The sequence below is a fragment of the Nannobrachium achirus genome (genome assembly GCF_963921795.1).
Source record: "Nannobrachium achirus genome assembly, chromosome: 4".
In the NCBI taxonomy this organism is placed as follows: domain Eukaryota; kingdom Metazoa; phylum Chordata; class Actinopteri; order Myctophiformes; family Myctophidae; genus Nannobrachium; species Nannobrachium achirus.
Window position 1 is genome coordinate 59684446 of NC_137813.1, and position 16292 is coordinate 59700737.

Consider the following 16292-nt stretch of genomic DNA (forward strand, 5'->3'; position numbering starts at 1 on the left):
GGGTAGCACGGTATGCCATGAGAGCGAGATAGGGGTCACCCGACTTTTCCAGCAGCTTTTTGACTGTCCCTATCGCTCGCTCCACCTCCCCATTACTCTGTGGGAAGCGTGGACTGGACGTCACATGGCTGAAGCCCCAGTCCTGTGCAAACTTACGGAAGCTTTCCGACGCAAATTGTCCGGCGTTGTCGGATCGGACCAGCGCCGGGATGCCGTGACGGGCAAACATGGACTTGAAATGACCGATCACTGCTTCAGATGTTATCTTTCCCAGCTTGGCAATTTCAAAGTATCTCGAGAAGTAATCCACAACGAGTAAGTAGTTCTTCCCATCTTTGTGAAACAGGTCCGCCCCCACAGTGGACCATGGTCTAGTGGGGAACTCAGTAGGCATCATCGGTTCTCTACGGTTTGTCCTCTCCCGTGCACACGCGTCACAGTTCTCCACCAGCTGTTGCAGCTGCTTACTGAGGCCTGGCCACCACACAGACTGTTTGGCCCTCTCTCTGCATTTTGTGACGCCAAGGTGCCCCTCATGTAGCTTGCTCAATATGTCAGCTCTGAGTGTTTTGGGGATCACAATCCTCTCCCCCTTAAGCAGTAGACCATGTTGAATAGTCAACTCTCCTGAGAACGGCAGAAAGGGCTGAAACTCACGTTCGATTGAGAATTTATCCGGCCAGCCGTCCATACAGTAGAGTTTCAGCTGGCGGAGTGTGGGGTCGTTATCCTGGTGGGTCTGTATCTCCCTGAGCCTCTGCTCTGTAGCCGGCAGGCTCGCCACGACGGAGTCGGCATAAAGGTTCACGTCTGCCTCACTCAGCCCAACTGCTGTGCTGCTCACGGGGGCTCTGGATAGCACATCTGCTGTAGCAATGTTCTTTCCCGCCACATGTGATATAGTGTACGAGAATCTCATCAGACGCATCTTAAGGCGCTGTATACGCGGTGGCAGTTCATCCAAGCTCTTTGAGCCAAGGAGGGGGACCAGGGGCTTGTGGTCCGTCTCGATGTGAAATTCTTTTCCTATTAGGAACTCTGCAAACCTCTCACAGGCCCAAGTCGAGGCCAGTGCCTCCTTCTCTATCTGTGCGTACCTCTGTTCGGTACCGCTGAGGGCTCGCGAGGCATATGCCACCGGTCTCCACCCCTGGGCTGTATTCTTTTGTAGGAGGACAGCGCCCAGCCCATATGATGAAGCGTCAGCGGAGACCAGGGTGTCTGCATTGGCGTCATACAGTGCTAGGCCAGGGGGCGTTGTCAGTTCTCTCTTAAGTAGATTGAAGGCCTCCTGCTGTTGGGGCCCCCACAGCCACATGTTCGATCTCTTCAGCAGGTCCCTCAATGGACGGGTCTTCTCTGCCAAATGGGGCAAGAATTTGCCGAGGTGGTTCACCATCCCCAACAGTCCTCTCACCTCACTGACATTGCTGGGCTCTGTCATGGCTTTCACCGCATTCACTTTGTCGGGGTCAGCACTTACCCCCGACTCATCCAGGACCTGCCCCAGGAACTTTATCTGTCTCTTAGAGAACTCACATTTCTCGTTCAGTGTGACCCCAGCCGCCTGGAGCCGAGACAGCGCTGCGTGCAGCCTTTTGTCATGCTGCTCTTGCGTGGCCCCCCAGATGAGCACATCATCCATCTGGCACAGAACACCCTCCAGACCTTCTAGTATTTGTGACATGCGCCTCTGGAAGTGCTCTGGTGCAGAAGAAATCCCAAAGCACAAGCGGTTGTAACAGTACCGTCCAAACGGTGTTATGAAGGTCGTTAACAGAGAGGACTCTCTGGAGAGGGGAATCTGCCAGAAGCCTGAGTTGGCATCCAGTTTAGAAAACACTCTGGCCCCAGCAAGCTGTCCTAAGGTGTGTTCTACTGAGGGGAGTGGGTGTCTCTCCCTCATAACTGATTTGTTCAACTCTGTGAGGTCAGTGCAGATTCTGACCTTCCCTGTACGCTTGGGGACCACCACCATGGGCGCACACCAGTCCGTAGGTGCTTCCACCTTCGAAATCACCTCCTGCTGTTCCATACGATCCAATTCTTCCTTTACTTTTGGTAGGAGAGGGAGGGAGATGCGTCTGGTTGTAGAGAGGGCAAAGGGTATCGCCCCTGGCTTTAGTACAATGTTGTATTCTCCCTCCATCTTCCCCAGACCGTCGAAAAGTTTTGGGAATTGAGCTTTCACTGTCTCCGTTGAACACAGACTGACAGTATCCAACCTGGCAACTAACTGCAGTGCTGTGGCAGCTGGCCGGCCCAGCAATGGTGTGGCCAACGCTTCCACCACATAAACATCCTGCTCTGTGCGTCTGTCGCCCTTACAGAGAGTAGCCGTGAACTTTCCCCTCACGTTCAGTGCCATCCCTCCTGGTCCATAAATGGGCTTTGATGTACTCACCAGTCTGTTAAACTGGCCGCGGCTGTACAGCGTTTCGGGCACAGCTGTCACATCTGCACCTGTGTCTATCTTGCACACAACATCACAGTTGTCAATTTTTATCTCTGTCATCCATGGACCATCATCTACATTAGCAGTCACAGAGCCAAGGAATGCTGCTTCGTCCGACTCCTCAGGATCCTCTGACAGTGAGGCAATGTTCACCTCGTGGACTGTCCTGGCTCTGCACACTTTAGCGTAATGTCCCATTTTTTTACAGTGGTTGCACAAGGCCTCCCTAGCTGGACATTGTTGCATGGTGTGGCCTCTGGTGTCACCGCACCATTTACACTGTCTCTTATTGAAGGGCTCTGTCTGTGCGGTTTTCTTGAAAGGCTGAGGCTGTGAGGCTTGTGGCCTGGCCTGCTTGTACCTGGCCCCGGCCCGCTGCTGGGCATACACACTGTCAAGCTGAGTGTTCATGAGGTCCCCTTTGAAATTACTCCTCAGGAGTTCCTGTTGCTTTTTGACCTGCTCACTCTGTCGAGCCTTGGCAACGGCTGTTGCCAACGTCAGTTTATCGTCCATTTGTAACATTTCGGACAACTTTTTGTCTCTCAGACCGACCACGATTCTGTCTCTCACTAACTCATCATGTAGGGCTCCGTATTCACAATGTTCAGCCAAACAATGTAATGCAGTTACAAAACAGTCCACAGTCTCATCCATTTCCTGAAACCTCTGATTAAATTGGGCCCTCTCAAAAATCACGTTTCTGCGTGTTATGAAGTGAGCATCCAGCTTACTTTTCACTGTAGTGTACTCCTTTGCTTCGTCATCTGTCAGGTGCAGTGAAACGAGTATATCCTCCGCCTCTTCACCCATTGTATAGATCAAAGCATTAACTTGGTTCACAGCTTCTTGCCCAATCAATCCTGACGTAATCCGAAATCTTTCAAAACGTTTAATCCATTTTGGCCAGTCCTCCGACTTGAATGAGAACTGCGCCGGTGGGGGGACTTGAAACTGACTCATGGCTCCGTTGTATTGTCAGCCGGTCGGCTAAATGCTAAAGCTACGGCGACGTTACTTTCACGGTTTTAAAACAACAAACGGGTTCAAAGTACTGCTATCAACTGGCACGCAATACTTGCCACTTCTGAAACCATGTCGAGTAGTTTATATTAGTTGTAATAACGGAGTGTCCACACAGTGTTGTTGTAGTTCCCGTGTCCGTTTATTAACTCACTCCCCCGGACCCCCAGTGCCCACATACAAAGGTTCCTACCAACAGTAGGTCCTAATACTACAGAAACATTATATAAAATAACAGGTTTGCAAGCCTAGAAACCGTCTGCACTCCTAAAGTATCTCTCTAATCATCATTTAGGCACATAACAAACACACAAATTATAGTAGGCCTATACAGTGAATACAGCTCCATTAATTAAAGTAGAAAAGTTCACTAACAGAAAGTTACTGGAGTTATATGTGATATTTGTCACTGTACGTACAGTACTCATACAGTATATGTTGGGCGGGAGGAGTAGGACGAAGGCTCTACGCTCTAACAGATAAAACCACAATGTGTGGGGAGGAATTAATATTGGCATAACTAAATGGAACAAGTGTTCTTTTTTAGAACACTTGACTGAAAATTATTACATACAGTTAGGCTAAACATGCTCAGCAATTAAAGTTTATTCAAATGAAATTAAATGACCATTCTAAAAATCAAATGGGACCCCCGCAGAGGCTATCCCTTCATATTTCAGTCTCTGCGCTGAACCAGTCCACTCAGAGTGGGCGGGTCTATGGGCTGGAGCCAGGCAAATCCCTTCAATAAAAATCAGACAATAAATCAAATCAAATAAATCCTCATAAATTCTTCTTCCTCATGTAGAATCATCTTCCTAGAGGGGGAAAGCAACCAGTAGTTACAAATTCAATTGTATAGTTAAGAAAATATGCCATTATCTTTAGTCTTGTATTATTATTTAATAATTCAGTCTCTTAATTAATAATGACTAGAAGCTCGGCCGCCCTTCGGGCGGCCGAGCGTCTAGTCGGCGCCCTGGCCAACTCGGGAACAATGTAAATAGGGGATGAATGCCCCACCCTTTAATGCAAACCCCATTATACCTGTTGTCATAGGATCTGTTTTGACCATCTGTTTGCGTGTGTCCATTTATGCCCATGGCTTGTGAGATGCGTCAGTTATCTCCATATATAGAGATTCAACACGTGCAAAGTACAGGAGTGATGTCAGAATGAGTCAGCAGAAGTGATGTCAGAATGCCCATATTCCCATATATGGAGATCTCTGTATCTGTGTCCCCTTTATGCCCATATACGGAGATTGCGTCCATTTTATGTCACAATGAGTCAGCGCTTCTCGCATTTATAGATAGATGATAAGATGTTGAAGAAGTATTAGAGGACTTTAGCTAGAATTATCAACCATTTATGCCCATATATGGAGATCTATGTATCTGTATGTCGGGCGGCCGAGGGTCTAGTCAGGGACCGGCCTACACAGGAACGATGTAAATAGGGATTAAATGCTCCACCCTTTAAATCAAACCCCATTATACCTGTTGTCATAGGTCCCGTTGGCCATCTGTTTGTCTATGTCCATTTATGCCCATCTATGTGTGTATTTATGCCCATATATGGAGCTATCTGTGTCTGTGATATATGGACATCTCTGTATGTGTCTGGGTGTGTCCCTTTTATGCCCGTATATGGAGATCTCTGTCTGTCTGTGTCCATTTATGCCCATTATCCTAAAGGAGTTCGCTATAAACAATGTTGTCAGTAATGCCCTTGTCATTATCCACAATGAAAACTTTTACAGCGCTGGCTCTCTTTCCTCTAGAGAAGGCTGTGTAGAGTTGGCCATGAGCGAACACAGGTTGAGGCAAGTAGATGCCAACTCGTTCATTCTCTTGGCCCTGACCCTTATTGATTGTAACAGAGAATGCTAAGCGGATAGGGAACTGGCGTCTAATGAAGGTGAAGGGAAGCTCACCTCTGTCATAGTGAGGTATTCTTGGTAGGAAGATTGTTTCACCCCTGTTTGTGCCTACTGCAATCTCACACTCAATGACTCTGTCCATCATTTGCATTACCACCATTCTGGTGCCATTCTTGAGAGTGCGGTCAGGACCTGCTTGCAGGTTTCTAAGCAGCATGACTGGTGCACCTACTTTCAATTTGAGGTTATGATCAGGGATTCCAGAGGGTGTCAGTGAATTGAGGAAGTCCACAGGCACGTCATCCTTGTGGTCGTCCTCCTGAATTGAGTCGGCTGAAAGGTAGACTCTCTCTTCTGTAGGTAAGTCAGCCAAGCATATGTTGTTGATTTCTCGGATGTCATTGTTCAGAGGAGTGTATACAGTGCCTTTGAGAAGGTTGTCTTTGTTGATACATCCATTTTGCAGGTCAGGAAAGGTGTAAGAAATCAGAGTATTCAGATCCTTAACCAAGTGTTGTGGTGGAATTTGGATTTGAACTTCTGTGTCCTTGTGAGGGAGTTTTCCGTCCCCTAAAGCAAGAAGATAGTTGGAGAAGTCCTTTTCAGCTGTTTCTGTCCTCATGTTGATGTTAAGCTTGTGGTGCTTCATGAGGGGATAGAGTGGTGACATCTGGATGCATGCTGTAACTATCTGGGCTCTGCTTGCTCTTTTAATAACAGGGAGTGTCTGCCTAGGGTCTCCACCCAGAAGGACAGTTTTGCCACCCCAAGGTTGTTGTGAGTGCATGAGGTCCCTCAGTGTTCTTTCCACGCACTCAACATTAAATCGGTTAACACTGAATATCTCGTCCCAGATTATCAAGTTGCTCTCTTTGATGAGCCTAGCCAGGGAGGACTCGGCGTTGATGGCACAGACAGAGTCTTCAAAAATGGGGATTGGGATCTTAAATCTTGAATGAGCTGTCCTACCACCCTCCAGGTTCTGTGCCGCTAAGCCTGTGCTGCCCACACACAGTACAATGCCATTCTCTGCGCGAATCTTAGCTGCAATTGCCTTAAGGGTAAAGGTTTTGCCATAACCTGCTGGGGAGTTGAGAATGAACTGCCGTGTGATGGTTTCTTCTTTTGGTGCATGTACTGCCTGATAGACAGCTTCGTAGAGTGCCATTTGTTCTCCATTGAGCTTAGGAGCAAGCGACTTTACAATTTGTTCTTGCTGTGTTATGTTGAATTTTTCAGATCTGAAGATTTGTGTCAGTTTTTCCTGCTCAGTTAGTGGTCTTGGCTGTGGCATATCATTGTGTTTGGATAGACTACCTCCCATTTGTGAGAGCTCGTTTTCAATAGCAAGTAGTACCTGATTGTGTATAAATGTTGTGTCTACTGCATCTGTAGGGCACCTCTGTGCAGTGGCCTCCTCATGGACAAAGTCTTCACTAAGCTGTTCAAAGAATCTTTCAAACAGATCTTTGGGCTCTGAAGGTTGACAGTAGTGGAGGATGATGGCAAAGGTTTCTCTTACTTTCCTTGAGGGAGCGTAGCTTGAGACGTCACGCATGGCGGTAATCCATTCTCCATCGTCCTGAAGCAAGCCCATGGCTAGAGCAGTGTCTTTGAAAGTGTCATAGTGGTTGCCGTTATATACCTTAAGGTCATCATAGGTCTGTGGTCCTCTGATATGTCCTAGGAGCAGTTTCAAGTAGAATCTTTCTCCTTGGAGCACTGATACATTGGACATCCTGCCTATTGTACTTGGAAGTTCTGTATCCTTGAGTTGGTGGACTCTTTTTTGCCACATGTGGTCCTTTGCATCCCATGTGTAATGTTCTGGAATCTGCATGTAAAGATATTGCCTTGCGTCAGGGTCCCTGCTGTTTAGTTGGAAGAAGGCAAGCAATGTAGTTGGTTTGGCTGCCGCTAGGGCCTCCTGTGCATAGCCTTCTCTGAAGATTATGCTCTGCTGGCCATCTGTGTGGATAGCGAGAATGGTGACAGCAGGGACTCTGTCCTGGATCTTGTATTCCATTGTTCTCCAGTGTGCATCATGAGCATCAATGGTTCTGGCATTGATGAATCTGGAAATCTCATCCCTGTCTTCAATATCGAGAGTGCCAACATCAACTCCTTTATGGACGTATTTGTACAGGTACTTGATGGTACGGAAGGAGCCAACAAATTCAACATTGATGTGGCATTTATATTTAAGTAGGACCCAAGCGTTGTAAGGAACGACCCACCTGCTGTCAAACAGAAAGTCATCCTGACTACTAATTGAAGCCTTCTTCTTATGGGTGTGACCGTCAATGGGCCGTCTGTACTCTGGGTAGCCATGACCATCATGAGGCAGTCGTGTGTTGGCACAGAAGTTTTTAGGGAATTTCTTAGTACAGATACCATTGACCATGCAGGGGCTGTTAGGGTAGGCCGGGCCACAGGGTCCATGTAGCATGAATCGACACACCAGCTCATACAGCTCTGGCTCCTTTTGTTTGTCAGGTATGTCTGCTCTAATTATTTGATCAATGTCATCGACAGTCAAAATCTCATGTAGGAGTAGCAGTATGTGGGCATGTTTCAGTCCTCTCATCTGTCCTTCAATAGTGTGTATTCTAGCCTTCATCTTCCCAAAGACGCCGAGCTTTGTGTCGTGGAGGAGCTCATCCAAACTCCTTTTGAAAACTTTGTTGACAATGTCTGGTCTGTCAGTGGGCTGCTGTCCTGGAAAGATGTTACTCAGTACACCTTCACTCCTTGCGTTTGACGTCATGGTAATGAAGAGGTCAAACCTTCTATATCTGGCTGCTATGGCAAGGGCATCTTGAAAGCGCTTGAATTGGTATCTGGGGCTACCAGTGTGTGAGGCTGGAAGAATTATCTGTTGACCAATCCTGGTGGCCTCAGTCTGTCCTGGCTGTGCTTGCTGTGCAGTTAGGGCATCATCCAGACCTGAATACTGGTGGGCCCTGTACTTGTCTTGTTGTTCCCTACTCCTGTAGAATTTCATCCGGCAACTTTCAATTTTGGAGTATTGATCACAGAAGTATTCTTGAGTAAGTCTCCCTGACTTCAGAAGGGTGTTGAAAGAATTAGTTCTTTGTTGTAGATGGAATCTGAAGAACTCCTGAAGAGTGACTTTGCCTCTGGCTGAATTTGCATTAACCTTGAGGATGGGATTGTCGATGCTGAAGCCAGCATCTCCATATGGCAAGATCAAGGGATAGGCAGCTGGGTCATACATAGGGTGGAGTGAATTGATATGTGTAGTTTGTCTGTGATTAGGTGCATCAGCTGGAGTTCTGTACAGAACAATGTCTCGAGGTTGTGTCTGGTCTCCTGGTGCAAAAATAACAACGTCAGGGACATCAGGGTTAAGATGTTTTTTCTTAGCTCCCTGTGAGCTTTTGGACTTGAACACCATTTTCAGGTCCTGAGTTGGATTTGCATTGAACAATTCGGCTCCGGTTTTAAAGAATCTTACTAAAGGGTTAACTGTCTTTAACTCATTTTGAATGAGGGTCAGAGTTTGTTCCTTAATAAGTCCATCTCCCTTAGCCTGATGAAGGCGGTTCTTAATTTCATTGTCTTGATCAAATACAAAGATTTGTGAGAATTTGGGTTTGTTAGTGCTGTCAGGAAAGATCGATGAGGGAGTGATGTGGTACATTTGGCCACTCATCTTAAACGGTTTAATTCCTCCTTTGAACTCCATGATCCTACCAGACACATGCTTTGAAGCCATAGAGACTAAGCCATTATACTGTCTGATGTTTTCCATAAATTGCCTGGACTGTGGTGAGGTCCTGTCAAACAGATCTTTAAGTGCAGGAGGGGGGTCTTTGAATGGCTGAAGTTGGATTTTTCCATAATTGCAACAGGCACCGAAGGTTTTATTTGCGCCAGAAGGTTTGGATGTTTCCCAGGGGAACATTTCAGCCTTGCATGAAATGCAGATGCAATCCATTGCAGGTATTTGAAAGACAACTATTTCTGTGAGTTGTTGTGGCAGTGTCCATGCTCTTCTAAAGTTTTTTACCTTTTGTGTTCTTCTTTCTGTAGTTGCAGCTGCAGCCAATCGATGCGCACAAAGTATTTTGGCATTGCGTGTCTTAATTCCCAGTGAGGTTTTTCTGCGTGGTTCCATGCGTCGTTTCTTGGTGGGGGGTGTCCAGCTGTCACTGGGGTTAGCTGTTGCCATGGTCACATCCAATGACAGGGTGTGGCTATTTCCCGGGTGACTGTCTCGATCAGAGTTATCTGTTGTTGCAGCTGCAGCCGCTCGATGCGCACGAAGTATTTTGGCATTGCGTGTCTTAATTCCCAGTGAGGTTTTTCTGCGTGGTTCCATGCGTCCTTTCTTGGTGGGGGGTGTCCAGCTGTCACTGGGGTTAGCTGTTGCCATGGTCAAATCCAATGACAGGGTGTGGCTATTTCCCGGCTGACTGTCCCGATTCTGTTGTTGCTGCTGCTGCAGCAGCTGCATTGAGTGTCCTCTTACAGGTTCATCTATTTTATAGATGAACCCGTCATCATCTGTGTACGGTCTGATGTCATACTGAGGTCAGCACGTTGATGTTTCCATATATGGAGTTAAAGGTCGTACTCATGTGGCGTACGTGATATCAGAGCCCCGTTGATGTTTCCATATATGGAGTTAAAGGTCGTACTCATGTGGCGTACGTGATGTCAGAGCCTTTTATGAAGTGATGTCACAATGAGTCAGTGCTTGCTCCGGAACGGCCCGATGTCAGTCATCTCCGCATACGGAGATTCCAAACCTTTCGTGCCGGATCCGAAAAACTGTGTATCGGGTCGGGTCGAGGCCTAGCTAAGAACGTAGGCAAAGGTCTGAGCTATCTGCGTGCGAAATTTGGAGTCTGTAGCACCAACCATGTGCTGTCAGGGCTCTTTCATGCGATTCGGGCCAATTCGGATTCGCGTCCATTGACTTCAATAGTAGTCAGGACTCCGCATATGGAGATTCCGAACCTTTCGCGTTGGTTCTGGAAAACCGCTTATCGGGTCGGGTCGAGGCATAGCTAAGATCGTAGGCAAAGGTCTGAGCTATCTGCATGTGAAATTTGGAGTCTGTAGCACCAACCATGTGCTGTCAGGGCTCTCTCGTGCAATTCGTCGGCTTCAATTACTAGTCAGGATGATGATGATTGATACAATAATAAAGTAAAATCTTGTGTTGGATGTAACTTATGCCTCTCATTTTACATCAGATGGCTGTATTTTTGAAGGAGTGGCTTTGTGTGTCCCATGTCCATATTGGTCATTTCAGTCCAGAATGACAGGTTTTATCAAAAACAAAATGTGTGTCCCATGTCCATATATGGTCATTTCAGTTCAGAATGAACAGGTTTTAATAAAAACAAAATGTCTGTCACCTCATGTCCATATATGGTCATTTCAGTCCAGAATGAACAGGTTTTATCTGTCCCGTACGTCCAGAATATGTGTGTAGTGTCCGTCCCGGTCTGATGATTGGATACTTTGAGGATTGGTCAAGCTTCACATGACAATTCGGCCCTCCAGATAAAATCATTCATTCATTCAGAATATAAAGAATGTATAGATCACAGAGTTCATAACTCTAGAACACATAGAATAAAAGTTCACCGCTTCACTTAGAACCGAGGTTTGATTTTTACTTTTTGTTTGCAATTTATCCTAATATGGATTAGTCAGGGCCAAGATTTTTGACCAAGACTAAAACTAAGGACATTTCATCTGTGTTTTAGTTAACTTATAAAGACACAGTTTAAGTTATTTATCTTTACCTTATTTGATCTTATGTCTGACACAATCAATGTCTCTCCTCATATCCGAAGCAGCATTCTCTATCATCCCGGCAGCTTTCCTCAGAGCGATACAGACATCACATCCGCCTTGCTTATCGAATCGAATGGCATCCTTGAAGAGGTCTATCAGTGCACCAATTGACTTCACTGTCACTTCAAGTGCCACAGGAATCTGAGGAGTTAGACAAAGAAATTAAATATGGGCTAGGATATTTGATCATAAAAATAAATACAAATCACAGACACATAAATGTCTATCTAGTTTGAAAAAGAACAATGTAGAGATGTACATTGTTGAAATGTGTTCTAAGGACATCTAACTAGTAATACGCCTCAGGGCGACAGGCGACCTCGCCCTAAAGGGTGATCATCACTGTGGCGCGACCACAGGTATGTGGACATCAGGGATCTCCATATACTGTATGGGCATAAAAGGGATTTGTTCCCCTGGCATCACAGGGATCTCCATATGTCCATATATGGGCATAAAAGGGATTTGTTCCCCCTGGCATCACAGCGCTCTCTCTAACAGGGCAACATTACTATTGATGACATCAGGGAACTCCATATATGGGCATAAAAGGGATTCTGTTAGGGTGACATCACAGTGAAGCCAGAGTGTGGTGTCAGAGCGGCAAACCCATTCTGTTAGAGTGGTTCCCCTGACATCACAGTGACATCAGAGCATGATGTCAGAGTGGCAAACCCATAGACCGTAAATGTGTACACGTCTACACGTCCAGACAGACAGACACAGACACGCTGTGACGTTTTTCATAGTAAATTGCCTTCGCAATAAATACAGTTTAGTGGATTGTGTTGTGATGTGATGAGTGAGTTGTGTTTATTTTACGCTTGTTAACTTACTGCTTTTAGTATTAGGAACTCCAACTCTTCTTTGCCTGCCCATGCTAGACAAAACAGGTCCCATAAGGTCTTGAGGAGATCCCTCACCTCCTTTACCCAGTTCCCTTTCCTATCGGCATCTATAGCTTTCATTATGCAGTTCACTGCATCCTCGCTACTTCTGGGTGGTGCAGAGCTTCCCCCTCCTTGTTGAACCAGCCTCTGCAGCTCTCTCCTGATAGCCTTTTCCTCATTGTGACTCTTCCGAGCCAACCTCTCTGCTTCTTTCAAAGAATCGCTCGTCTTCACCTTTTCAATTACGTCAGATGTTAATGTAGTCACTGCACCAGCTGCTCCAAATCCAGCTGCCCCTACTAATAAAGGTGCAGCTAGTCCACCGGTCAACACAGTCACACCTGCTCCCACCAAAAAAGCTCCAGCCACAGCGCCTGATGTGGCCCCACCCACCTTACCAAAATGACAGCCTAGGGCGACTGAATTCACCTCAGAGGCTAGCTTTCTCAGTCGACCTGCACAGGCTGTCTGATCATCTAGCCAGGAAGAAACCATCCTTAACAGATTATCCATGATGCTGGAATGTGTTTTCTCCTCACTGGAAAATAATATGTACAAAAGCATTATTATTATTATTATTAGTAGTAGAAGTAGTATGAGTAGTATAGGAGTAGGAGTAGTAGGAGTAGTAGGAGTAGTAGTAAGAAAATACCTTAGTAAAAGTACAAAAGTATTGGCATGAAAATAAATGTACAGTACCAAACTAAAATTACCCATTACGGCCCGTAAAATAAAAAAATCAAACCTCGGTTCGAAGTGAAGCGGTGAATCTCAGTATAGAATTGTCTGGAGAGCCGGTATGACAGCTTGCTGGTCTCTTAGTTGTTTGTCAACTGCATCCCTCTATAATTATTTCAGTTTCTGTTATCTTTGTGGCCTACATTTTTCAACTTCTGCTAGATTTTCAATGTATTTACTCTTGTCTGCCTTAATGCTCCTTTTTACCATTCTGTTAGCATCTGTATATTCTTATTGTGCCTTTGCTTTTGCTCTTATGCGGCTATTTGTCATTGCTGCAATAGGTGAGACCTATTGCATGTACAAGACAGATAAAACCTGAAGGCCAAATTATCATGTGAAGCTTGACCAATCCTCAAAGTATCCATTCATCTGACCGGGAGGGACACCGCACACATATTCTGGACGTACAGGACAGATAAAGCCTATTCATTCTGGACTGATATTCTGCATGTACGGGACAGAAAAAACCTGTTCATTCTGGCCTGGAGTGACCATATATGGACATGAGGTGACATACATTGTGTTTTTGAAAAACCCTGTTCATTCTGGACTGAGATCACCATATATGGTAATTAAACGGACATTCTGTTTTTGAAAAAGCCTGTTCATTCTGGACTAAAATGACCATATATGGGCGTGGGACACACAAAGCCACTCATAGGAAGCGGTTTTCACCGCTTCAAAAAAAGAAAGAAAAGAAAAAAACACACACACACACACACACACACACACACACACACACACACACACACACACACACACACACACACACATATATATAAAAACATTTCAAAATTTGGAGACGTATTTCTTAAAATAGAAGATCTACAAGCTCATAAGGTGCATTGGCCAAGTTTTAACAATGATAAAAGCAAAATCACTGATAGAACCTTTAACAACATTAACCCTATGTGTTCTTATTTTGGACGTGTTATCATACGTAGGCAAATGTCAAAGAAGTGATCGTGTATGAGGCGGGGCCATATTGGGCATAATCCTGCCATCTGACAAGGAGACCCCTGTAACATATTGTTTTAACCAAAACAATATCACTTACTGCCCCTTTTGTTTTGTTTACAGGAATACCATGCAATAGCAACAATTGCAACTGTAGGTCGCAGACAGTTTACCATGAAACACGGCAGATCCTGTCCGTACATCAGTAAGTTCTACTTTTGGTGCCCTCTGTCTCTGGTCAACAGCAGGGTCTTTAGCCAATGAAGTATACATGGCCACGGGCGCACAAGGTACAAGTTGGCACCTTGACAGAGTGCAGTCTAGTTGAATTTATTTCAGCTTCTTCTCTCTGTATATGAAGCTTGAAGGTAATTAATGTTTGCCTGGTTCGTTTGTGCAGTCTGTGTTTGCTGTTGCTGTGCACAAACGACTGGTCACAAATGTTTACGCTAGCATGGGACAAGGAAAATGGCGACCGCAACCACATGACGTTGACACTACGACTTCCCAATCTCTTATAGAGCTTCTGGGAACGCGCTCTGCACAACGTGTTTAAGTCATGTCGTGGGAATGTGGTGGAGCCACACAAGAAGAGCTCGTCAACAAACTCCGCAAGAGTCGCATCATCAAGTCAGACATGGTCTACAAGGTCATGCTGGCCACTGACCGAGGCCACTACACCAAGTACAGTCCGTACAAGGACACTCCACAGTCGATAGGCTATCAGGCAACCATCAGCGCTCCGCACATGCACGCGTACGCCCTGGAGCTCCTGCAGGACATGCTGTGCGAGGGAGCCAAGGTTCTGGACGTGGGCTCCGGCAGCGGGATCCTGTCCGTGTGCTTTGCGCGCATGGTGGGTCCCCAGGGGAAGGTGATAGGCATAGACCACATCCAAGAGCTGGTAGACGACTCCGTAGAGAACGTGAACAAAGACGACCCGAGCCTGATCGTGTCGGGAAGAGTCAAGCTGGTAGTGGGAGACGGGCGACTGGGGTACCCGGAGGAGGCGCCCTACGACGCCATCCACGTGGGCGCGGCTGCGGCCACCGTGCCCCAGGCGCTCCTGGAGCAGCTGAGGCCCGGCGGCAGGCTGATCCTGCCCGTGGGGCCCCAGGGGGCCAACCAGATGCTGGAGCAGCACGACAAGCAGGGGGACGGCAGCGTCAAGAAGAAGCCCCTGATGGAGGTGATCTATGTGCCTCTGACGGACAAGGACAAGCAGTGGTCCAGATTCAAACACTGAGGAAGTACAATAGATTCCACATTTTCAGTTGAAACAGACAAGGCAAGACCAGTCCCTCCCCCGCCCCCACAATAGATGATGGCCTATTCCAGTGGTTCTTAGACTTTTGTTTATTTATTTGAAAGACTCCCATAACTCAGTGTACAAATGGAATCAAATGGACCTGTAAAGGTCCATTTGGTGATAATTTGTGCACTCAGAATTACAGACCCGTAGGGTACATTTGGAAGCCTCTCAAAGAACTCTTGAGAGTTCCTGGGCCCCACTTTGAGGACCACTGGCATATTCCACATCTTCCCGGAGGAGACTGTGTTTTCCCAGCAAACCATTATCAGACTTCTTTTTTGAGCGGTGCAAACCGCTCCTATATTTCACTTTGTGTGTGTGTCAGCCAGAAGATGACATACATGGAGATCCGTGCTCATACACATAAGCAGGGGTGAGATGCCGTGGGCTCGGTTGAGCTCGGCGAGCCCAGACTTATTTAGCTGCGCGCGCGCGCACCTCACTGCCTCACGTGCAAGCACACGCACGTCACGACTTTAGAGGGGCACCATCTAAAATCACCTGCTTCTAATGATATCAACGCACTTAATGCGAAATATTCACGTGCTTTCAGACTCTTCAATGCAGAGGTATCCATAGATACAGCATACTAGTATCTCATCAATGCAGAGAAGTATCTCACCAAGGCAGAGATATTAGTAGTAAAATGACGACATCTAGTGGTCAACCTCAGAGGAGCGCAAAAATAAAACCTGAGGTGACTCCCAGCCTCGAACCAGATGCCAAGTGTGCTCTGTTCCCCAGTGTAACGCTCCACGCCACTGACCCTGACGGAGCGGCGCGGTATTGGGCGCCGATGAGCCCCGTGAGTCGCCACCGAGGCGAGCGCTAGCGAGCCGAGTTGCCGCGACGAACGGTGCGAACGGCGCCCAATCCCACTCAGCCGCGTTACCGAGTTATGTGCCGTTATGGACAGAATAGTAAATATTCAGTCCCTCACTATCAACATCTACCCCACTATCCACGTCATAGATATCCACGTCATAGATAAATGCACAAAAAAGGAGTCATTTCATCCGTTCATTAGCTCAGTCAGTAGAGCACGGATGCAACAAACCCACGGTTTGGGTTCGATTCCCCTGAGGGGACTAATATTCAAGGCGAGAGATATCGGCGCATGCGTACTTCAAAGTAGATACTCCTCCGTGGATACACTGTGGATACTATCTGTGTTCAAACGTCTGAAAAAGGGTGATA

At 46.6% G+C, this 16292-nt stretch overlaps 1 protein-coding gene across 1 annotated transcript; it reads left to right on the plus strand.

The window, feature by feature from the left end:
• Nucleotides 1–14342: 14342 nt before the first annotated feature.
• On the plus strand, nucleotides 14343–15029 carry LOC308283045 (protein-L-isoaspartate(D-aspartate) O-methyltransferase-like; the record flags this gene model as incomplete). The annotated part of the gene is made up of 1 exon (XM_080723430.1): nucleotides 14343–15029. One exon carries the CDS (start codon nucleotides 14343–14345, stop codon nucleotides 15027–15029), a length of 687 nt encoding a protein of 228 aa, XP_080579556.1.
• Between the last annotated feature and the right edge of the window lie 1263 nt (nucleotides 15030–16292).